This window comes from Hyperolius riggenbachi, chromosome 10, assembly GCF_040937935.1.
Source record: "Hyperolius riggenbachi isolate aHypRig1 chromosome 10, aHypRig1.pri, whole genome shotgun sequence".
In the NCBI taxonomy this organism is placed as follows: domain Eukaryota; kingdom Metazoa; phylum Chordata; class Amphibia; order Anura; family Hyperoliidae; genus Hyperolius; species Hyperolius riggenbachi.
The window spans coordinates 122158964-122185117 of NC_090655.1; the positions used below are offsets into that span (position 1 = coordinate 122158964).

A 26154-nucleotide genomic window follows, 5' to 3' on the forward strand; every position below is an offset into this window, starting at 1 on the left:
CTTGAGGAAGGAGGGGCTGGAGGAAGTAGAAATCAACTGGATGGCACTGTAAACTTGCCAACCAACATATGGCTGCACACACTGCACTAGAAAGCAGTAACAGAAATAAGGACATCTGCCAGGTATATTACAGCAAACATACATTGTTATTAATTAAACCAGTATTAAGCAACACATCAGATATTTTTACAGTGTCAAATTTTAAGGACAGTTCCACTTTAACCACTTCAGCCTTCAGTCGTTTTTCACCTTATGCATCTGAGCAATTTTCACCTGCCATTCATTCGCCAATAACTTTATCACTAATTATCACAATGAATTGATCTAGATTTAATTTTTTTCCGCCATCAATTAGGCTTTCTTTGGGTGGTACATTTTGCTAAGAATTATTTTTTTCTACATACATTTTAACAGGAATATTAAGAAAATAATAGAAAAATTCATTATTTCTCAGATTTCGGCCATTATAGCTTTAAAATAATACATGCTACCATAATTAAAACCCACATATTTTATTTTCCCATTGGTCCCGGTTATTGCACTATTTAAATTATGTCCCTATCACAATGTATGGCGCTAATATTTTATTTGGAAATAATGGTGCATTTTTTCAGTTTTGCATCCATCACTATTTACAAGCTTATAATTTAAAAATTTTTAGTAATGTACCCTCATGACATGCATATTAAAAAAGTTCAGTCGCTTAGGTAACTATTTATTTATTTTTAAATTGTAATTTTTTTAGTAAAAAAATTTATTTGGGTATTTTTCAGGTGTGGGAGGTAATCAGTTAATTTTATGTAATTTATTGTGTTTGTGTGAAAATATATGTACGTGTAGTTTTACTATTTGGCCACAAGATGGCCAGTCTTTTTTTAATTCCATCCTGTAAGTGAGCACTCTCGCTTACAGGAAGTAAAGGGAGGACGTGATTTTTTTTTTGTTCAGAAAGACCGCGGCTTCTCATAGAAGCTGTCGGTCTTTCTAAAGGGGACTGAGATCAATGCCGACTCCTTACAGTACCCCTCCCCCCTACCCCTATGTTCCCATTCAATGATCTCCAGGCGAATGGCCTGCGGCAGGGGAGCGCGCAGCCACGCGGCAGCAGACTTTTGGACGTAACAGTAACATCCAAAAGGCTAAAATGGTTAAAAGGAAATAAATATGGCAGCCTCCATATTCCTCTCAGGTCAGTTGTCCTTTGAACTATGGCTAAAACCTTTAACTAAGCAGCATCTTAATTTGTATGGCAAAAAAGGGAAAACACTTAAGAGCTTAGAATTAAATTTGAAAAGCAATAGCTAAGGACAATGCATACTTGTGAAAGCATTTCAAAAGGGAAATTGGAATATTAAAATGCCAAAATGGACACTTCTGCATTACTTTAAGAAGTACAGGGTTGGCCATTTATATGGATACACCTTAATAAAATGGGAATGGTTGGTGATATTAACTTCCTGTTTGTGGCACATTATTATATATGAGGGGGGAAACATTTCAAGATGGGTGGTGACCATGGCGGCCATTTTGAAGTCAGGCACTTTGAATCCAACTTTTGTTTTTTCAATAGGAAGAGGGTCATGTGACACATCAAACTTATTGGGAATTTCACAAGCAAAACAATGGTGTGCTTGGTTTTAACGTAACTTTATTCTTTCATGAGTTATTTACAAGTTTCTGACCACTAATAAAATGTGTTCAATATGCTGCCCATTGTTTTGGATTGTCAATGCAACCCTCTTCTCCCACTTTTCACACACTGATAGCAACACCGCAGGACATACACCACAGCATAGACAATTGCCTTCAGATGACCCCAAAGATAAAAGTCAAAGGCCTCAATTCACTAAGATTATGCTGGAGATAATAAGGCAAGAGAAAACTTACCTCCACATAAGAGAGAGTTATCTTATCTCTTCATTCCTTAAGTTACCTTCTCTGTAGTTATTTTACCTCCTCTGTAGTTAATTTACCTCCTCTGTAGTTATTTTCACATGCAGTTAATAAACAGCCTGTCTTTAAAGGGGAACTGAAGAGAGAGGTATATGGAGGCTGTCATGTTTATTTCCTTTTAATCAATACCAGTTACCTGGCGGCCCTGCTGGTCTATTTCTCTGCAGTAGTATCTGAATAAAACCAGAAATAAGCATGCAGCTAGTCTTGTCAGATCAGACTTATAAGTCTGAAACACTGAAACACCTGATCTGCTGCATGCTTGTTCAGGGGCTATGGCTAATAGTATTAGAGACAGAGGATCAGCAGGGCTGCCAGGCAACTGGTATTGTCTAAAAGGAAATAAACATGACAGCCTCCATATACCTCTCTCTTCAGTTCCCCTTTAACTCTGGAGTTATTTTAAGGATTGAAGAGTTAACTTTAGGTTTGCCTGAGGTTAAATGTTTCCTGAATACTACATGCCTTATCACCATGGTAACAACTCTAGAAGAGTTATTAAAGACAGGAGATAAGCTTAGTGAATTGAGGCCTAAGTCTAAAAGTCTAAGTCTTGCTACATGATGATGTGTTTCCCTCTTTATGCACTAAAGCTGGCACGTTCCCTGAGTTTTTCCAGCAAGATGGTGCACCACCACATTATGGGTGTCAGGTCCGAGCATTCCTAGATGAACAGTTCCCTGGAAAAAGGATTGGTCGTCGTGGGCCATTTGAATGGACCCCAAGGTCTCCCGATCTGACCCCCTTAGAGTTTTATCTTTGGGGTCATCTGAAGGCAATTGTCTATGCTGTGAAGATACCAGGTGTGCAGCACCTGAAACTACCAGCTGGTCAGCTGACTAGTTGGTCTGCACAACGCAAGGATGAGTGCTTGCAAAAGTTGTACGAGACTCGTTGAACAAAGATTATCTAAGACTTATCAGGAATTTGCTGCTCCTTCCCCCTTTAAAAAGGATGGAGAACAAGTAAATGAAGTTGGACTGGAGTGTTCAGAGTCCACTCCTAGGGGGAGAGGTACTGTAAGGAGTGGGCAGGTCGCCGACGACCGCCCTGCTGCTGACTCACAGTTGTTGCTGTCCCTGTCGCTGACTCACATACGTGCAGAGCGGCAGGCGAAGGACGCGTCTCAGTGCGCGCTCTGCCTACGTAAACATTAGCCATGTGTCTCCCTGTGTGTCAGCTTATCAGCTGACACACCGAGCTCAGATTGGTCAGGCCTTGTATTTGAACCTGGTGAGCGCTCCAGTCTGGGCCCGTGATAGCCTATGCTGGGCTTGTTGCTAAGATTGCGCTCACACCAAGTGCTTGTCTTGCTGCCGACTTGTGTCTGTCTCTTGACTAAGCTTCTTCTAAATTGGATTACCTGTTACCGACCCGGCTTGAACCTGACCACGCTTCTGTATTGGATACCCTGTTACTGACCCGGCTTGTTAAAGGATTCGCATGAACACTGCCTGGACTGACTCTGGCTTGATTGACCATGCATCTGTCCAGTGATTATACTTCAGCCTTTGCCTGCTACCTTGTCTTCATCTGGATTGCCTCAGCCTATAGGCCTCAGGTGACTATTCATTATACTGTGTTACATTGCCTTTGCTGTGTTTGGTGATTGCTGTCTGACAGTTTGTATACTACATCTGCCTGCAGGGTATTGTAGTTTGTATTAGGCAGGAGCTTTCACAGGCATTAGGGCTGGGCTATATGTCAATCATATGGGCATACAACCTGACTCCCAGCAGGTGAACAGACAAGCCAGTCAGGCACTTTAGACCACCACCTGACCACCATTGGATGACGTTTCTTTACTATTTTTTCTCATTACTACTGTAGAAAGAACAACCAAAAGTCACAACTAAGTATATAAATATAGTCACTACAAGTATATAAATATAGTGTCCTTAGGACACTTTATATACTTATATCCTGGTGCGACTTTTGGTTGTTCTTTCTACAATAGTAATGTGGTGTTTCTGGCCTGTTGCACAGGATAAATAGTGTCATATCAAGACACATATATTTCTATGTACCGTATTGCATGGTGGTGCTTACTATTTTTTGACTGGGTGATGTGTATACACTCGAATATCAGTGCTGTCCAGAATCATAGCACTATAGCAATGGAATTGGCACTTGTTTAGAAGTTATTTTTACTACCATATTTTTGAGTTTACACGGATGAATTGTTTATTGCACATTATTTATTCATAATACATGTATCCACTATTTGTATTCATTGTTGTATTGCCATTGCACTAGCACTTTTGGTTATATACATGTATTATGAACCCGGGTTCAGTGTATCAGTACATCAGTACTGAGCATGACAGATATACAATTTAAAGTGTACCCGAGATGGGGCCACAGGAATAAAATATACCTACCTGAGGCTTCCTCCAGCCAGATCATTCCCATGCCATCTTCTTCTAACTGCTCGTTCGCCCACTACTGGCCCCCGGAAAACAGCCAATCGGGGCCAGTCGGTGCATACGCAGTCCGGCCAGGAGCGCTCCGCCGTCTCACTCCGGTCACTGGGGGCATTTTGCACCTGTGCAGTAGTAGGCGTAGGGCGCTACCGGCTCTGCAAACAAGACAGGAGCGCACGTGCCCAGGCCGCGCATGTGCATTTGGCTCTGGACCGGAGGACTTTCTGCAGCAAATCGCAGGTGAATGGGAATTCAGAAGAGGACAGCGTGACGTATGCGGAAGAGAGAGCCCGACACTCGGGCCAGTGTCGGCTGGAGCCGCCGGGCAGCCATTTCTGGGAAAAGGCCTGTGAGAAGAGCCAGGATGCCGGCGTGGGACCTCCCAACCTACACTGGGCTGCAGAAAGCCCAAGGTGAGTACCATTTTCATTTTGAGCTCGGAGTCCCTTTAACCTGCCTGGCGTTCTGATAAGATCGCCAGGGAGGCTGCGGGAGGGTTTTTTTTTAATAAAAAAAAAAACTATTTCATGCAGCCAACTGAAAGTTGGCTGCATGAAAGCCCACTAGAGGGCGCTCCGGAGGCGTTCTTCCGATCGCCTCCGGCGCCCAGAATAAACAAGGAAGGCCGCAATGAGTGGCGACGCCATAGCGACGAGCGGAGTGACGTCATGGACGTCAGCCGCCTCCAATCCAGCCCTCAGCGCTGGCCGGAACTTTTTGTTCCGGCTACGCTGGGCTCAGGCGGCTGGGGGGACCCTCTTTCGCCGCTGCTCGCGGCGGATCGCCGCAGAGCGGCGGCGATCAGGCAGCACATGCGGCTGGCAAAGTGCCGGCTGCGTGTGCTGCTTTTTACTTGAGCCAAATCGGCCCAGCAGGGCCTGAGCGGCAGGCTCCGGCGGTACTGGACGAGCTGAGCTCGTCCAGACCGCCCAGCAGGTTAAACTCTACTACCTCATACAGAGTGGGTCAGGTGCAATATATATTTAGCATGAATTTTGCAGGCTATATGGTCTGCCACGAGGTAAAGGGTCCAATCCAATTCACGCATTCCCCTAGGTTTTTTTTCCAGGTGATATTTTCACATCTATCAAATAATGTACCTAAAAGCCACCAGTAAGCAAGAAAGAAAATACTCAAAATAATTTTGATAGTACTTTCACCTACTTTTTGGTACTGTTTCAATTCCAGAGTGCTGAAAAGTTATTTTAAACAGAAAATGAAAATTATCTCCTAGAAGACTGAGTAGAAAAAGTGAATTGGTTCAAGCCCTAAATTTTTTAGATTTTATTTAACTAAATTATGTACTATTAGAAATGAATACAATTGTTACATTTTTTCTATTAATCTGAATTGTGCTTATTATTAAAGTGTAACTGTCGGGCATAAAATCAAAATCAATTATTTATTTTTATCTGGTAAACAAGTAATAGGAATGCTAACCAGGCAATCCAAACGTTAAAATCACTATTACTTTTGTGTTGATAAATGATCATTCCCCAGTTCACCTGACTCTTATTTGGTACACACAAAATTTGGTACACAAAAAGGAAGTTGCAGGGCATGCTGGGTTGTCCTTTTTTTCTTCCATACTTCCCCCTTAGACTTAACTAATGCAGCCTGATTGGCTGAAGCCTCTTTCCCTCCTGTTTTCCCCGCCCACACCTCTGTTCCTCTCTGATTGGCCAATATTTCTCATGCTGATACAATGCACATTCTATAGTGAAGGGCGGGGCAATGCATACACAATCAGGCAGAGGAGAGTAAGGGAGGAAATTACATCAGGATTGGCTTTAATATAGCCACACTTAAAATGGGAAATGCTAAGAAGGATTTTCTTTTTTTTACTGTAGAAAAATCACTAAAATCAAAACGCGCACAGTGAAAAACATATGTTATGTAAGAAGAGCAAGTATGTATCTACTTATGTGTTTTTTTCTGAGATAGTATGGCTGACAGCTTCTCTTTAAGGGCAGCTTTTTTCTTTCTGGATTCTTGATTGCATTCTAATTGTCCTAAGCACACTCGCCAATTGGGAGTGCATTTTTTCTTTCCTAGATTATATATCAGCACTTATTATTCATGTCAGTGCTACTACACAAATCCATTATGATAGCTCCTATCTGCTAGAAGGAAAGCAGACTCTACAGCTAAAAGCATAAGGGCTCGTTTCCACTAGTGCGGCGTGCGCACGCCGGCACTGAGCGGGTGGGCGGGATCGCAGGCGATTCCCATCAGCCGTGCCATGCACGGCTATGGGAATCGCAGCCTCCGCCGCGAATTCTGTGGGGGTTTCCGGCCGAATCGCTACTGCAAGCGATTCGGCCGGCGGCGCCGTTGTCCCCTATGGCAGAGTTTCCCCGCGCGATTTGCCTGCGGGGAAACTCTGCGGATTCGCGGCCGTTTCCGCGAGAGTGGAAACGGGCCCTAAGGCTACTGGAAAGCGATTTGAGATATTTTTTACAAACGTAACTAAATAAGTTAGTAAGCCTTCAGCGCTACAATCTTTACTTATATTCCAAACAAAAGTTTGCCTTCTTAAAACAGAAGGTATTTGTGATTATTCAGATTGGAGTGAGCATATCATTTCTCCCACAATGCATCACTGCTGAAATATGCAAATCATTATTTGTTGTCTCTTTAAGCTAAACACACATTCAGATCTGCTGGAAAGCAATGTTGTGTCAGCTCATTATTTGTACAGAGCCACAATAATCCAACATGCACACAGACTGTTTCAGATGCTTGCTGGGTAATCTGTAACTACGTATATCCCCAAATAGAGAGGTGCTTCAGGCCTTCAAGAGGATTTACATTGTGTTTTTATTAGCCACTATGAAGTCCATTACTATAAATTGGAAGTCTCACTCCTTATTTATACTGCAATTTGAGAATAGAGTAGATACCATCATAGAAACATATAGGTTGGTCCATAGTATCTCAGGTACCTTTCCTAAATTTCGATTTGATTGGTAAGAATGGTTGGACTACAGATATCCCCACTCAGGGGTTATCTGATATAGCCCCACTCAGGCAGGTTTGCTCTTTGATGTATGAGCAGTTCAGGCAGCTTATACTGGTGGAAAAGTCTGCCATGTACCTCCTGTCATCCTTTCTGGCACTTAAGACCACCACCTGACTGCCATCGGACAACGTTTCTTTACTATCCATGGTTTCATAAACTGAGGAGTCGGAGATGGATGATTTTTGTACCGACTCCACAGCCCTGATAAAGCCCCAAACATTGTATTAAGAAAATAAGTAGTTGGCAAACAATCATTTTTTCCTAGCCAATGAAGTACAAATAATAAAAAGCCAACTTACCGAGATGTTGAGCTCCAGTCTCCACAGCCTCATTCACTTTCCGTGCTACTTTGGCTACAGATTCTGCCATTCTTTTTGCATTCAGACGCAGTTCTTCATCCAGTGTTTACCTAAATCAACAAAACTTCAATTACAGAGGCATCAAAAACAACTCTGTAGTGTTTGGGAATGACTGTAAATTTCAAAAATGTAAAACATAAAAAGAATTCAGATGTGTCATTGCTGAAAGTATACCTGACTCGTGGCAAAGCTACCTAACATAAGCACTGAGGTATATTCATGCTAGATCTACATACCTCTGTGCATTTTCTGTCTCCTCAGTCCTCCTCCTCCCCAGAGCTCTCTTAGATCTTGCAGCTATTATCGGGAAGCGTGCTTTTCATGACGTACCTTGGGGCCATTTGTAGACGTCAACATGCCATCCACAAGATGGCAGCACTGCTGATGTCAGCCAAATGACTATGGTAAATGACAATAGAGGCTTGCAGCTGGAGTGTAGGTATATATTATATACAATTTGGCATTCATGAAAATGTTTATCACATGTTATGGATAGGTTAGATTTGAGGTACTCTTTAAAAATGGTACTTTTCTTGCTAATTCCGGTATCAACAATGAACTTGCAAGATTGTGACTGTGACAAAGCGGCTGTTTTATTTATTATTTTTTATTATTTATTTGTTGTATTTATAAAGCGCCAACATATTACGCAGCGCTGGACATTAATTTAGGTTACAGACAATATTTAGGGGTGACAAACAGCAATATGACAATACAGGAATACAAGAAAACCAGATCACACAGCACAGTATGAGTACAAGGTAATGCTTAGTCAGTCACTGGATGGGAGCATGGAGTTAGGCAAGTTAGGTTCACTCAAATGCATAGCATGGGTGCACAGTAATAGAGGTGCATGATCAGGTAGGACACAAAAGGAGTGAGGACCCTGCCCAAAGGCTTACAATCTAGAGGGAGAGGTAGGGACACGAGAGGTAGGGGACCAGAGTTCGGCTGTGGGTTTAGAGCAATTGTGAGGGGTGGTAGGCAAGAGTGAAAAGGAGAGTTTTGAGGGCCTTCTTGAAGGTGTTGAAGGAGGGGGCTGCCCTAATGGGTGGAGGTAGGGAGTTCCATAGTGTCGGAGCGGCTCTTGAGAAGTCTTGGAGGTGTGCATGGGACTGGGTGATGCGGGGGACGGTCAGGCGAAGTTCATTGGAGGAGCGGAGTGAGCGGCTTGGTGTGTATCTCTGAGTAAGATCAGAAATGTAGGTTGGACAGGTTTTGTGGATGGATTTGTAGGTCAGACACAATATCTTGAATCTGATTCTGGACTGGATAGGAAGCCAGTGGAGGGATTCACGGAGGGGAGCCGCCCTGGTGGAGCGATGGGAGGAGTGGATAATTCTGGCAGCCGCATTCATGATGGACTGCAGTGGGGCTATTTGGGTCTTAGGGAGTCCAGACAGAAGGGCATTGCAGTAGTCGAGGCGGGAAATTATGAGGGCATGGATGAGGAGTTTGGTGGTGGCAGGGGTCAGGAAAGGGCGAATCTTACAGATGTTACGAAGGTGGAAGTTGCAGGACTTTGTGAGGTTTTGGATGTGGGGAGTGAAGGAGAGTGCGGAGTCCAGGGTGACACCCAGACAGCGGGCTTGAGAGGTAGGGTGAATAGTAGTGTGGTTAACAGTGACCTGCACATCTGGGAGGTCCAGGGATGACCGGGGTGGGAAGATCATAAATTCCGTTTTGTCTAGATTTAGTTTTAGGAACCTAGCGGACATCCAGGAGGAGATGGCAGATAGGCAGGAGGAGACCTTGTCCATGGTAGTGGTGGATATGTCAGGGGTGTGGAGATAGATTTGAGTGTCATCTGCATACAGATGATAGTTAAAACCCATGGAGGAGATAACCTTGCCAATGGAGGATGTGTATAGGGAAAACAGTAGGGGGCCAAGGACCGAGCCTTGGGGGACTCCCACTGAGAGGTGGTTGGGGGTGGACGAGGACTCATTGAAGGAGGTCGTGAAGGAGCGGTTGGAGAGGTAGGATGAAAGCCAGGTCAGGGCGAGATCGTGAATGCCCATGGATTGGAGGGACTGGAGGAGTAGGGGATGATCCACTGTATCAAAAGCTGCTGAAAGGTCAAGGAGGAGGAGAATGGTGTATTTACCTTCAGCTTTAGCTAAGGCAAGGTCATTGACCACTTTGGTGAGAGCCGTTTCGGTTGAGTGGGCAGGCCGAAATCCAGATTGCAGTGGGTCTAGTAGTGAGTTGGCATTGAGGTACTGGGTCAGGCGTTTGTGAACCAGACGCTCAAGGAGTTTTGAGGCGAAGGGGAGGAGGGAGATCGGGCGGTAGTTGGAGGGTAGCGAGGGGTCGAGGGAGGGTTTCTTGAGCAGAGGCAGTACAGTGGCCTGCTTGAAGTCTGAGGGGAAGGTGCCTGTGGATAGGGAGAGGTTAAACATGGTAGTGAGGACTGGGGCCAGATCCGTGAAGTGAGGCTGAAGTAGATCAGAAGGGATAGGGTCAAGGGGGGAGGTAGTGGCATGGGAAGTCTGCAGTAGGTGGTTGACCTCCTCAGTGGTAGTAGGAGTGAAGGAGGTGAGGGGAGGATAGGGTGGAGAAGGAGTAGGTTGTGAGCAGGTGGGAGGTGAAGATTGAAGATTGGATATTTCCTGACGGATGGAGACTATTTTGTTGGTGAAGTGGGTGGCTAAATCTGTGGCAGAGAGGGAGGAAACAGAAGGTGGGGGGGGTGGGTTTAAGCAGGGAGTTGAAGGTGCTAAAAAGACGCCGGGGATTGGAAGCTTGTGCTCCGATGAGCTTGGTAAAGTATTCCTGCTTCGCATGAGCAAGGGCAGTGTGGAACTGCTGCAGGTTAGTCTTGTACTGTAGGAAATCCTGGTTTAGTCGAGTTTTCCGCCATTTTCGTTCAGTGGCGCGTGTTTCCCTCTGGAGGTTGCGAGTATGGGTAGTGCGCCAGGGCTGGGGGTTAGGGGGTCGGTTGCGGCGGAATATTGGTGGAGCAGCTTTCTCTAGGGCTGATGAGAGAATTTGGTGATACTGAGCTGCAGCAAGATTAGGACAGGTTAGGGTGGGGAGAGTGGAGGATAGGCCATGGAGGGAGTCAGCAAGGACGCCAGGGTTGAGCTTGCGTAGGTCTCGCTGCCATCGACCAGGTGGGTGGGCGGGTAGTTTGGAGTTTTACTGTGAAATGCGTGTCAGGCATTGATTGTATTGCCTATATAAGCCGTAAATGTATTGGATGTTGGCATTTGTTGCCCTCAATACTCTTAAGGAATTGTACTTTTTATCTTGTCTGATTAAAAGTTTCAGTTTATATTTCTGTAAAACCCCATTCAATTATTTTTGTTTGGTGGATTCATTTGAGGGGCAGAGTTGAAACAGCAGTGAAGATATTTCTTTATGGAAAACTGATCAAAGGTTTAGCTAATTATACATGTAGCAAGATGGGAACGTAAGTTATCCATACGGAAAAGAAAATGGTCCGCACCCCAAGGACGTCTGCATGCTTGAAAATGTATTAGTCATAAAAGTGGGTGCAGATAATTTAGGAGGAACAAAGTACCAACACATTTCACACTACATGCTTACTCATGGGATTCTAAATTATCGATTCTCAAAAGATTACAGGCTTTAAAAGACAGTGTCAGGTGCAATTACCTTCATGTACAAACACACATGTGACACTGCGCATCAGGTCACCACCTTCCACACAAGGTTGTGAGTGAGAGTATGCACATGTGTGTGACACTACACTGGGTTATGCGCTTTGCAGTAGGGTTGGGCAGCACCCTACCCAACCCTACTAAAGTTGTTATCACTCTTGTTTTGCTGCACTGGGTCCCCGGTTCGAATCCCAGCTAGGGCACTATCTGCACAGAGTTTGTATGTTCTCCACGTGTCTGCGTGGGTTTCCTATGGGCACTCTTGTTTCCTCCCACATCCCAAAAACATACAGATAAGTTAATTAGCTTCTCCCTAAATTGGCCCTAGACTATAATACATACACTACATATGTCAGGAACCTTGTGTTGCCAATTTCTGCCTGCTGGTGGCAGCATGGATCAGGACTGTCATGGAATTCCGTTATTCCACCAGCAGATAGCTATGAGGACTTTGCATCATCCTGAACCTTCACCATCCACCAACAGGGGGCCTGTTAATACTATTATAAGGACTTGCAGTTCCCTGTTTGGACTCCAAATGGCTTCAAGTGAACTCTCACCACCAGCTGCATCCTGTGCTCACTAATCATGTGAGATGGCCCAAACAGTTCGCCGGCGAACAGTTCCCGGCAAATTTCCGTGGTTCGCGTTCGCAGAGAACCGCAAACTTTTCTGGGAGTTCGGTTTGCCCCATAGTGCATCATTAGGGTCAACTTTGACCCTCTACATCAAAGTCAGCAGGCACATTGTAGCCAATCAGGCTACACTCCCTCCTGGAGCCCCACCCCCCCTACCCTTATAAAAGGCAGGCAGCATCAGGCTTTTCACTCACTCGTGTGCCTGCAGTAATTAGAGAAGGGAGAGCTGCTGCAGACTCTCATAGGGAAAGCTTAGTTAGGCACTTGTAGGCTTGTTAGCTTGTTCCATGCTGATTCTTATTGCTAAAAAAACACCCCTCAACAGCTCTTTTGAGAGCTAATCTGGTTCTTGTGATCTATTTTTTTTTTCTTTGTGGCCCACTTGCATTATATACAGCCTTGTCAGTCAGTCGCAGCTGGCCTTTGGTCCCTTGGTGGTATAATTACTACTGTGCCAGGTGCACATTTTAATACCCATCACTGCATATACCTACCTGTTGTTCACTTCAGTGCACCCACCTACCTACGTGAGCGCACGCAGTGTCACTGTGCCTGTCCAGTACCTGACTGTGTGTGACAGGTGTACATTATAATATCCATCACTGCATATACTTACCTGTTGTTCACAGTGCACCCACCTACCTAAGTGAGCACACGCAGTGTCACTGTGCCTGTCTGGTACCTGTCTGTGTGTGACAGGTGCACATTGTAATACCCATCACTGCATATAGCTACCTACCTGTTGTTCACAGTGCACCCACCTACCTACGTGAGGCAAAAAGGCAGAGGCAGGCAACCTGGCAGGTCTGTTCGAGGTCGTGCTGCCATGATTTCGTGTGGCCTTCGACCAAAGTACAGTGTTCAGAAGAAGGCACGTGCCATCAACCCCCAATATTGTCAGGACGTAGTTGACTATTTAACACAGAACACCTCATCTTTCTCAGCTTCCACATGGAAGCGTGACATATCTTCCTGCTCCTGCTCTGATTCTGGCACCCCACTTAACACTCAGTCGGCCGCCACCACCAAAGTGCCATCACCCCTGGTCTCGGCGTTGTGGAAATTTTTTTGTGTGTCTGCCTCAGATGAGAGCAATGCCATTTGTACTTTCTGCCACCGAAAATTGGGCCGTGAAAAGACCAAGACTCACGTAGGGACAACTACCTTACGAAGATTACAAAGCACAAACTGCAATGGGATGACCGCCTGAGGAAAAGCAGCACACAAAAGCAAAGCTACACACCGCAGTGGAAGATACCAGGCCGCAATTTTTTCTCAAAAAAGGCGATACCTAAACTGTTCCGTGATGTTGAAAGGCAAGTGGTGACATCTCTGGCACACATCGCTGGGTCAAGGGTCCATCTGACCACGGATGCCTGGTCTGCCAAGCACGGTCAGGCCTGCCCGAAGACTAAGTCAGTCCCCACACACATCATCTCTGCCTGCACGCCATGTAACTGCCTGCCCCAAGACTAAGTCGCTTCCCACACAGCATCTCTGCCCACAGGCCGGTTGACTGCCTTCTCCGCCACCACCAACAGGGTCCAGGACTCTAGGCGGATTCCTGAATTTTTAAGGCTGTCGCTAGCAGCGGTCGCTATAATAATTTTTCTGGTGCGTGTACATGCCTGCCTAATTTTTCTGGCTGCACTGCAGCTGCAACATCAAAACAAAAGGCATGTACATGTGCCAACTCCTCTTCGTGATAATTACCTTGCCGCGGTGAAGGGGCTTGCGTATCACAATGAAGCAATGACCGCCGGCTATATGAGTGTCTCGGAGGGGGGGGGGGGGGGTTACGTTAATAAGGTTGTTGCTTCATTGTGGACAGACCAAATTTGCTCAGCTGGACAGCCACTGTTCTGGCATTCAGCTACCTCAGCCCGGCGACCATATAGGCTGGAAAGCCGCCATCACCTGCACTCTCGTCATGATGCGCACCAGTCCAGCATGGCCGTCACTACACAAAAAGTTGTTTGCGGTGCGTTACACAGTGAGTTTGGTGTGTCAGTGTGAAGCAGTACTCTAATTACACTCCCTGATTGATGTATACACATGCAAGATGTTTTAAAGCACTTTAGGCCTCCAATTTAGCATGCAATCTGATTTCTGCCCTTAAAACGCTGCTTTGCATCAAATCCAGATTTTTCCCCGGGACTTTTGGCGTCTATCCCACTCACCCCTTGAAACATCCTTTCCATCACTTTTCTGGCCAGCATAAGTGTTTCTCGTTTTCAAAGTTCGCCTCCCCGTTGAAGTCTATTGCTGTTCGCGAAAGTTCGCACGAACCAAACTTTTGCGGAAGTTCGCAAACCAAAAATCAGAGGTTCGGGCCATCTCTACTAATCACATGGACTATCTAACATCTGCCTCTTCCTCCTGCTGATTGCCAGAAATTTGCGCTTCCAGGCCTGAGCTTCTGCACATCCTAGTATCCTGTTCCTTGTCCTGTACCTTGTCTTTTGCCTACCTGTTGCTGAACCTGTTATCCTGCCTAGCCCTTGTTTTTGCCTAATCCCTGGTACTGTGCTTCTCTGATAACATGTTACTGACCTTGCTCTCCTGCTGACTGATATTCTGCCTGATCCTTTGGTACTGCGTCTGATTGTATATATTTGTATGTTGTTAATATCTGTATATATTATCGTGTACTTACAGCAGTTAGATAGATAGGGTGTTATATATATTTGTCACTGCTTTCCTGGGTTGTTTGTATATATTGTGTGCTGTGAATGGGTTTGCATCATATTTGCATTTACGGTTGTAAGTATGCTTGCATTATTGCTTTGCAATAAAACTTTATTTTTGCACCTTATTCCCTGGTCCCAGTGTCTGTATTACTGCAAACTGTGGTCAAACTCTGTCTCCATTCAAGTTTGTGACAACACGATACATACATAGACCTATGACTATGATAGGGATTAGATTGTGAGACACTTTGAGAGACAGTTAAATGACAAGACAATATACTCTGTACAGCGCTGCTGAAGATGTCAGCACTATAAAAAAAACTAAATAATAATGATAATAATAATTATTATGTACATGAATATGTAGCTTTTGCCCATACATAGATTAGAGAGGATTGAATAAAATCACAATCAAAAATTGCTTTGCCTTGCCCCATAATTGTTTCATAAACGCTAAGATTCCAAGGTCTTCTCCAAATCAGAGTACGTATCTACTCACCGCTCAGTCAGTTGGGGGCAGGGTGAGCTGAATGAAAGCTCACCATGCTGCTGCCGCTGAAATTCCTGGCTGCGTTAAAATAAGATTTCCCCCTCCGAGTCATAGCAACTTAGAAAGAGAAGTAATTTGGGGTCTGGCCGATGCGGCCCATGAACTACAGCGTATAACCCCTCAGGCGCAGCTCGGCAGTAAGTACGTGCCCAAATGACCTGCTTCTTTGCCAAATCAGGCCTACACCCTGCCCATTCTGTCTCTGTAATGTTCCTGACATGTTCCATCATTTGTTTAGCAATGCATTTAGACCTTATGACTGTTTACTAGAACATATCTAACCTCCCAACCATCCCAATTTGGCCAGGACTGTCCCCAGTTGGGTGGTATGGTCCCAAATCCTACGCACCCCCTCTTGTGCCTTGGCGTCATCCTGTATTCCCCCCGACTGACCTGTGCTCCGGCAGACCCAGTAAATTAACCACTTCCTGTCCCACGACGTGAAAATAAGTCTCTGCACTCCCCTCCCTACAAAATCCTAGATAAGACTATTTATCTCTGAACTGATAACAATGCTACACAGCTGTAAATGAATGACAGCAAACCCCTATCTTCCTCTCAGGGAATTCAATGGCAGGAGTAATGTGTAAACAAGTGTAAAACAAACATTCCAGTAGCAGACAGATGTAACAAGCGAGTAGGGTATATACAATGTGTTACTAATACATATTAAAACAAATGAACTGTTTAAATAAACAAGAGAGATAAACAAATAAAATGTGTGGGTTTAATGTACAATAGAAGCTACTTACATTAAAGCTATCAAGTATAAAAGTGGAAAAAGTGTATTTTTTCCCTTTTTTCCTAATTTTCCTTTTAAAGTACATAGAAAATAGGGTCATTAATGAAAACAAATATCAGCCACAAAAAGGCTAATTTTTCCTGAATAAAACAATATATAGATCATTTCTTTGTAATAATTATTTATAAAGTTATTGCCAAAGTAATCAGAACTGAGCTGAACTGTGAAAATGACCAGGGTAGGAAAGTGGTTACGTTGCAGAGTATAGCGCAGTGGAAGCATTGCTTCTCTAACCTTCTCCTGGCTTCGATATGTGTCCTCACTATGCTCCCTTTAGTGTCTTGTCAAATTTCCAGTATAGTCTGTTAATACCATTACTGTGATGTAGTTCTGTATGCTTGAGACAGAACAAAAATACTGAACCATTGATCTCCCCACTATTGATCATATTTTTCTGTTACTGCCAAAATGATTTACCTTTTCAAATCAGTCACACTTTATTGATGGTTTTCACAGCAAGCAGATTATAGGGAGATTTAACAAAACTGCAGTTAGTGGCTTCAAAACATATGATATGCATACCCATTTTAGACCAATGATCAAGAAGGTATTAAGAGCAGAGGAGCAGGATGATAGCAAAGAAGCATAGCATTGCATTTTCTTAAAATGAATAAAATGACAGTATGTATATGTCCCTCACCACAGCTATTCTTTAGGCCCCTTGCACACCTGACATGCTGCGTCGCACCGTGGTACTCTCCCCTGCCACAGCCTGTGATATGGGACATGCAAATCTATGGACACTTGCATAGTGGATGCGAGTGCGGTGCAACACACAAATATCAAATCACTGCCATAGCGTTGCAAAGTCTGCTTCACATTACCACAGGAACTGTGCCTGCTGCATGGATGATGCAGTAATGCAAGTCAATGGGTGACACAGTGAGTGTGCACAACGGGAGCCCGGTGCGCCATGGCCCTCTTGTGTGGAACAACGGGAATCCTAGCAGGGAGTATACCACTGAGCGGGGAGTCTGCACATGCATATGACCCTGTTGTGCACCATTGTGTAGGGTCATATGGAGACTGATTTCTGTGGTGCGGTGATGTGGCGGTAGGCTCCCCTGTTGTGCAATCACCGACCGGTTAGAAAGTAAAATCGGCCTGAAATAGCATTTTCACAAGGAGAGCAAGAATTAGTCATCTCATACATGAAGAAAGAAGGAGCAGGCACAATTATAACTCTGTATACAGAACATGGCCACAGCTTCACTATAAAGAAAATATAGCTATTGTGGAGAATTTCACATGACACGTCAGCAAAAGTAAATGCAACACCACATTTCTACAGGTAGTGATTATCAGTAGCACAAAAGATGACCTTTTCTGAATCTTTCATCAACAAGCCTGTTCAAGAGTATCCAGTGGTTGTCATCACTTTTGCCATTCTCTGTGTAGCTTTCAATGTCAGGGCTCATTGTTCAACTAAAGAATGTTTCACACTGCTCCCATCTCACACTGCGCAGGCTCAGCTTTTCCAACAAAAGCAGGTTAAGTTGGTTTAGCCTACTCAACAGAATGTGACCACATATGAGCAGAATTTTCATTAACTCATAGCAAGAAAACCGAAAATGGAAGCCTGTTAAAACAATCTTTCCTGTGAAGTTTCTGAAGGGAAAGAGATGAAAAAAAAAGTTGCTGCATAAACAGAAACATAGACAGACTTTCTAGAAAGTGAAATATTCATAGCTAAATAATTTAAATGTTTAAGGTTACATACAGGGGATTTAAATTTGCTTTTAAATCAGGTGAAATAACTTTAAAGCGGAATATAACCCTGCATTTCAACTTTGCTCTAAAACATCATTTACAGTATATTATATGCAACCAGCATTTTTTTTTTACTAGACCAGCATTGGAAGGGTTACACAGGGCTTGAAAGTTCCTGGAGATTTCTGCAGACGCATCCGAAGCTGACATAGATACATTTTGTTTACATAAATGTATCTTAGGCACCGTTCACACTTGTGTTTTGGCAAGTAAACGGACCCGATCCTGATCGGATCCTGACCTGATCAGACCCGTACGGTTCTGTTGGGGTCAGCAGAAAAAAATGTTGGGGTCAGCAGAAGGTGCACCTGGTGCACCTGTAGAATCAGGTTCCACCGCTGTAGGCCTCACCTTCACCTTCGACATTCTGCCAAACAGCTCCAGCACGTCTGTCACTGCTGCTCCACTCCAGACATGCTTGGCCCATGTGTCCCCATCCGAAATGGCCGCTTGGATACGCATAGGAAGTGGGGTAGAACTTCAGGTTTTTGTAGGCAGTGTGTTCTGTGCCTTCCGTTCCCCATTGGTTTCTGTGTTCCTGATGGTGCTGTCAGGCTCAGGTCCGGCTCCGGTCCAGGTGCGTCGGCCGGATATCCGGACCCAAAAAATAGCGCATGTTGGAAAAGAGTCCGGATCTGATCCGGCTCCGTACTGTACGGAACGGACACGTGTGAACGTCCGCTTAGCCTTTACATTGCTATGCGGAACGTACGTTCCGTTTGTACAGTATGTGGTCCGGATCAGATCCGGAAAATCTGGATAGCGAACGCTAATGTGAACCGGGCCTAAGTGTTGAATGTGACTCACTGTCTCTGACTGAGAAGGAGCTGGAGGACAGCCAAAGAGTGTGTAACATTTCTCAATAGATACATTTAACTAAATAGAATGTAACAATCTGAACTTCTGCATATCTCTCCATGGAACTTTAAACCTCTGTGTTTAACCCTTCCAATGCTGGTCTAGTAAAAAAAAAATTGCTTTTTGCATATAATATGCTGTAAATAATGTTTTAGAGCAAAGTTGAAATGGGACATCTGATGCCCTGTGATATGAGAGCCCTCCTGCTGGGCAAACCATGGTCTCTGAGCTGCTGAGAAAGTAGCAAATAATAAACCCACATTATTCAGAACAAATAAAAAACTGTGGGTATTTGACACTGTTATGGCATCCTAGGAAATGAAAGACATAATTTTATCACCTCTACAGATGAGCAACTTCTTCAAGATTTCACCAAAAAATCATGTATTGATGGGCTTCCGCAGATTTTCCGGGGGGTGGGGGTCAAATTGCAGCGAAAAATGGGGGGAAAGTCGTGCGATGCGCATAGCGATGCATACCCGCGCCGAAAAATGGGCATGGCCATGCACCAGGATGTGGTCACGGGTGGAGCCAAATTTACATGAACTTAGCAATGGTGGGACATTAGGCTAGAACTATAGTAGGGATTAGATTGTGAGCTCCTCTGACACAGGTGCCCCCCAGTTTAGGTAGTGACAGGGACCCTCATGTTTAGTGACAGGTGCCCCCCCCCCCCCCCCCCCCCAGTTTTAGGTAGTGACTGGTGACCTCCAGTTTAGGTAGTGACATTGATTATTATTCAACCCCCACTGAAATTGAGTGTTTTGGCCAGTTTGACATTGATTTTGATCATTTCAGTCATCTTGTTTACAATTAAATCAAAGAGGCACTTGTAAGTCAGACAAATATAACATTTATAATGTTGGGTTCAAGGTGCGTTTGCAGTTTCTGGGGGGGCTCAGCGCATCTCTGAGCTGGGGCCATTCAGAGGCGGCCTGGTGATGCGCTGATCCCACTTTTTTTGCGCAATTCTCAATTTTACTGGTAGCGCGCCCAGGCTATGCATATGCATAGGTAGAATTTAGTTAGTGTTAGGTCCCCTCCCATGGAGGAAAGACTTCTTCGACAGTGGGAGGGACAAGTACCTAACAAATTGCAAATTGTTAGTGAAACTAACATCCTCCAAGTGGTAGACAGGTCATGTGTATGCTCATTGTGTATTTGAATCCCATGAGTGGGGTGTGCACTTTTTTGCAGGTAAGCACTCATCTGTTTTTAAGTAGCGCTGTTCATTTCTTTGCAACATTTATAATGAAATAACCACAAATGTCTTTTCTGTGCTCACATCATTATCAGTTTTATTCAACCCCCAAGTGACATTCATTCTTAGTACTTAGTACAACATCCTTTTCCAGTTAAAGAAAGCAGTTACAGCGCACAAGCCTAAGAATGTGACTGAACTGGAGGCTTTTGCCCGTGAAGAATGGGCTAAGATACCCGTAGATCGCAGCAAGACACTTGTGTCAAACTAGGCTTCACGTTTAAAATCTGTTATAACTGGAAAAGGATGTTGTACTAAGTACTAAGAATGAATGTCACTTGGGGGTTGAATAAAACTGATAATGATGTGAGCACAGAAAATACATTTGTGGTTATTTCATTACAAATGTTATGTTATATCTGTCTGACTTACAAGTGCCTCTTTGATTTAATTGTAAACAAGATGACTGAAATTATCAAAATCAATGTCAAACTGGCAGTGGCGGCTCCAGGAATTATTTTTTAGGGGGTGCTATGCAGGTGCTGGACCAATTTCCGGGGGAGCTGACGACCAGAAAATGGGTGTGGCTACAACCTGCGGCGCGCGCAGAGGGCCGCGGCGAAAAGATGGGCGTGGTCATGACCGGATGAGGGCGAGGATAACTGTAATTTAAAGTGAACCCAGGGTGAGAGTGATATGGTGGCTGCCATATTTATTTCCTTTTAAACAATTCTAGTTGCCTGGCAGCCCTGCTGATCTATTGGCTGCAGTAGTGAACTGAATTACACCAGAAACAAACATGCAGCTAATCTTGTCAGTTCTGACAATATTGTCAGAAACCCCTGACCTGCTGCATGCTTGTTCAGGGTCTATGGTTGAAAGAATTAGAGGCAGAGGACCAACACGGCAGCCAGGCAGCTGGTATTACTTAAAAGGAGATAAATATGGCAGCCTCAATATCCTTCTCACCTCGGGTTCCCTTTAAAAGTGCAACGCAAAGACAGAGGGCCCAAGTTTTGGTGACCCTTTCCCCAGAAAATTCACATAATTGTGCAGGTTTTCTCAAGAAAATACACGTAATGTGAGCAGATTTGAACAAAAAACACGTTCAATGACCCCAATATGCACAATCGTTATCAGATATCACCCCAATATGCACAATCGTTATCAGATATGACCCCAATATACACAATCGTTATCAGATATGACCCCAATATGCACAATCGTTATCAGATATGACCCCAATATGCACAATCGTTATCAGATATGACCCCAATATGCACAATCGTTATCAGATATGACCCCAATATGCACAATCGTTATCAGATATGACCCCAATATGCACAATCCTTATCAGATATGACCCCAATATGCACAATCCTCAGCAGATCTGACCACAATATGCACAATGCACAGCAGATCTGACCCCAATATGCACAATGCTCAGCAGTTCTGACCCCAATATGCACAATGCTCAGCAGTTCTGACCCCAATATGCACAATGCTCAGCAGTTCTGACCCCAATATGCACAATGTTCAGCAGTTCTGACCCCAATATGCGCAATGCTCAGCAGTTCTGACCCCAATATGCACAATGCTCAGCAGATCTGACCCCAATCAGCAGCACCACATGAAAAAGAAAAGAAAAACCCATTTACTCACTTAGTCAGAAGACCTCCTGTTTCGACCTCCTCCGCTCCCGACCTCCTTGTGGCGCGCAGCTCAGCTCCTACGATCCTTTTCTTTCCTGCAGCAGCCTGCATTACCCGGCGAGCAGGGCTACGGGAAAATGGCCGCCCGAAGCCCTGCACTGCAGACTCCAAGTCTGCAGAGCAGGGCTTCGGGCGGCCATCTTACCGTAGCCCTGCCTGCTGCTCCGGGCTGCCGCTGTGAACTGACTCGGTGTCTCTTAGGCGCCTGAAGTCAGTTCACGCCATGGGTGCTTTGGGGGTGCTTGGACAAATTTAGGGGGTGCTTGAGCACCCCCAAGCACCCCCCTGGCGCCGCCACTGCAAACTGGCCAAAACACTCGATTTCAGTACACAGCTGTATATGTATATTATCTATATATATAAAATCGGATGTATGTATGTATGTATGTATGTATGTGCGTGCGTGTGTATGTATGTATGTGCCGCGATCACGCGAAAACGGCTTGACCGATTTGAACGAAACTTGGTACACAGATCCCTTACTACCTGGGATGATATGTTCTCGGGGTCTCGCGGCCTCCCTGCACACCTGGGCGGAGCTACAAACAGCAAATCAGATTCCACCCATTCAAGTCAATAGAAAAAATGTAAAAGGCTGCCATTCTCACAGTAATCGAGCCACAGTCCCCACACTTTGCACAGTTGGTCACTTGGTGACCGAGGTTACAAATCCAGGAAAAGTGGGCGGAGCATAAAACAGCCAATCAAATTTCAGCCGTTCATTTTAAATGGGAAAATGTAAACTGCAGCCATTCTTAGACTGTTAATCGCAGGGTTCTCAAACTTGCCACAGTTGGTCACTGGGTGAATGAGATTAAGATTCAAGAAAGTGGGTGGAGCCTACAACAGCCAATCAAAATTCACCTATTGATTTTCAAGGGGAATATTTAAACTGCTGCTATTCTTACACTTTCAATGGCAGAGGCTTCAAACTTGCTACAGTCGGTCATTGGGTGACTGGGGTCAAAGTTCACTAAAGGGGCGGGGCCACATACAGGCAATCAGATTTCCTTGGTGGATAAACTGCTTCCATTCACACATTTTTGATGCCTGGAACCTGACAGCTCACAAACTTGGTCATTGAGTGACTGTGTGTCAAGGTTACGAAAAGTAGGCGGAGCCAAAACAACTTTTACTGGGAAAATATACACGGCAGCCATTCTTACACCGTTAATGGCAGGGTTCTCAAACTTTGCACAGTTGGTCATTGGGTCACAGATTAATATTTTGGAAGGTGGGTGGAGCCTAAAACAGCCAATAAAAATTCCCCTTTTGATTTTCAAAGGGAATATTTCATCTGCTACCATTCTCTTATACTGGTAAAAGCAGATGCCTCAAACCTGGTACAGTTGGTCACTGGGTGACTAGGGTCCAAATTCAGGAAGGGGGCGGAGCCACAAACAGCCAGATTTGTTCATTTTTCAATGGGAATATACAAAGTATTGATACCAAGGACCCCAAAGCTGATAAACTTGATAATTGAGTGACTGTATGTCAAGGTTAGAAAAAGTGGCCGGTGCCAACAACTTCATTTTTTACATTGCAGGGTTCCCAAAATTTACACAATTGGCCACTGGGTGACTGGGATGAATATTCAGAAATGTGGGTGGAGCCTACAACAGCCAATCAAAATATACTTATTAATTTTCAAGGGGAATATTCACATTGCTACCATTCTTACACTGTTAGTGGCAGAGGCCTGAAACCTGATACAGTCAGTCATTGGGTGACTGGGGTCCAAATTCACTAAAGGGGTGGAGCCACAAACAGCCAATCAGATTTGCTAGATTGATTTCAGCCATTCTGTTATTGCCAGGGTTCTCAAACATGACACAGTTGGCCACTGGGTGACTGTGACTAATATTCAGAAAAGTGGGTGGAGCCTACAGCAGCCAATCAAAATTCACCTTTTGATTTTCAAGGGGAATATTTACTTTGCTGCCATTCATGCACTCTTAATGGCAGAGGCCTAACATCTGCTACAGTCAGTCACTGGGAGACTGAAATTTAAATTCTGAAGGGAGCGGGCCAAAAACAGCCAATCAGATTTGTTTAATTTCAATGGTAAAATGCAACTTATTGATGCTAAAGACCCCAAAGCTCATAAACTTGTTCATTAAGTGACTGTATGTCAAAATTAGAAATAGTGGGCAGAGCCAAAAACAACTAACTTTTTACATGGGGAAATGTAAACTGCAGCTTTTCTTACACTGTTAATGGCAGGGTTCTCAAACTTCACACAGTTGGTCACTGGGTGACTAGGATTAATATTCGGAAAAGTAGGTGGAGCCTACAAGAGCCAATCAAAATTCACCTATTGATTTTCAAGGGGAATATTGAAACTGCAGCCATTCTCACACTGTTAATAGCAGAGGCCTCAAACCTGCTACAGTCGATCGTTAAGTGTTCGGGGTTCAAATTCAGTAAAGGGGCGGAGCCAAAAACAGCCAGATTTCTTTGCTGGATAAACTGCTTCCATTAGCACAATGTTGATGCCAGGAACCCAAAAGCTCACAAACTTGGTCATTGAGTAGTGCCTGTGTGTCAAGGTTACAAAAAGTGGGTGGAGTTAAAAACAGATTTTTCTGGGAAATTGTAAACTGCAGCCCTTCTTCACTGTTAATGGCAGGGTTCTCAAACTTAGCATAGCTCGTTACTGGGTGACTGGGATTAATAATCAGAAAAGTGGGTGGAGCCTAAAAATGCAAATCAAAAATCACATGTCGCTTTTCAAGGAGAATATTAAAATTGCTGCCATTCTTGCACTGTTAATGGCACAAGCCTAAAACCTGGTACAGTTGGTCATTGGGTCACTGAGGTTCAAATTCAGAAAAGGGGACAGAGCCACAAACAGTGAATCAGATTTGTTTCATTTCATGGGAAAATACAAATTATTGATGCCAAGGACCCCAAAACTCATAAACTTGGGCATTGAGTAGTGACTTTGTGTCCAGGTTACAAAAAGTGGGCGGAGCCAAAAACAAATGTCACTGGGAAAGTGTAAACTGCAGCCCTTCTTACACTGTTTATTTTAGGGTTCCCAATCTTTGCCCAGATGGTCACTGAGTGACTGAGATATTCAGGGAAGTGGGTGGAGCCTATAATAGCCAATCAAAATTCACCTGTTGATTTTCAAGTGGAATATTTAAATTGCTGCCATTTTTACACTGTTAATAGCAGATGCCTCAAACCTGCTACAGTTGGTCTTTGGGTGACTGGGGTTCAAATGCTGGAGAGGGGTGGAGCCACAAACAGCCTATCTGATTTGTTTAATTTCTATGGGAATATACAAATTATTGATGCCAAGGACTCTAAAGCTCACAAACTTGGTCATTGAGTGTTTGTGTGTTAGGGTTAGAAAGTGGGCGGAGCCAACACCAGTCAAATACATACCCAGGCAATGCTGGGTCATCAGTGGGTGGAGACAAATACAAATTTCACTGGGAAAATGTACACTGCAGCCATTCTGTTAATGGCAGGGTTTTTAAACTTGCACAGTTGGTCACTGGGTGACTGGGATTAATATTCAGAAAAGTGGGTGGAGCCTACAAAAGTGAATCAAACTTCACCTGTTGCTTTTCAAGGGGAATATTAATTGCTACCATTCTTGAACTGTTAATGGCACAGGCCTCAAACCTGGTACAGTTGGTTATTGGGTGACTGGGGTTCAAATTCAGAAAAAGGGGTGGAGCCACACACACCCAATCAGATTTGTTTCATTTCAATGCAGATTATTGATACCAAAGACCGCAAAGCTCACAAACATTCGTCACTGAGTAATTGTGTGTTAGGGTTAGAAAAAGTAGGCGGAGCCAACACCAGCCAAATACATACCCGGGCAACCAGCTAGTATGTATGTATGTATATGTATATATATATATATATATATATATATATATATATATATATATATATATATATATATATATATATATTGTGATAAAGTTAATTATTTTCTGTAATGTACTGATAAACATTAGACTTTCATATATGTTAGATTCATTACACACAACTGAAGCAGTTCAAGCTTCTTGTTGTTTTAATATTGATGATTTTGGCATACAGCTTATGAAAACCCAAAATTCCTATCTCAAAAAATTAGCATATCATCAAAAGGTTCTCTAAACGAGCTATGAACCTAATCATCTGAATCAACTAATTAACTCTAAACACCTGCAAAAGATTCCTGAGGCTTTTAAAAACTCCCAGCCTGGTTCATTACTCAAAACCGCAATCATGGGTAAGACTACCGACCTGACTGTTGTCCAGAAGGCCATCATTGACACCCTCAAGCAAGGGGGTAAGACACAGAAAGAAAGTTCTGAACGAATAGGCTGTTCCCAGAGTGCTGTATCAAGGCACCTCAGTGGGAAGTCTGTGGGAAGGAAAAAGTGTGGCAGAAAACGTTGCACAACAAGAAGAGGTGACCGGACCCTGAGGAAGATTGTGGAGAAGGAATGATTCCAGACCTCGGGGGACCTGCGGAAGGAGTGGACTGAGTGTGGAGTAGAAACATCCAGAGCCACCGTGTACAGGCGTGTGCAGGAAAT

At 44.2% G+C, this 26154-nt stretch overlaps 1 protein-coding gene across 5 annotated transcripts in view; it reads right to left on the reverse strand.

The window, feature by feature from the left end:
- LRRC20 (leucine rich repeat containing 20) overlaps window positions 1–26154 on the reverse strand; it is a 576862-nt gene that overhangs the window by 492422 nt on the left and 58286 nt on the right. For all 5 annotated transcript variants that reach the window (XM_068257847.1, XM_068257846.1, XM_068257850.1 and 2 more), the window contains exon 2: window positions 7698–7807. In XM_068257847.1, the coding sequence (XP_068113948.1) occupies window positions 7698–7767 (70 nt within the window). In that variant the 5' untranslated portion in view covers window positions 7768–7807. The remainder of the gene's footprint in view (window positions 1–7697; window positions 7808–26154) is intronic.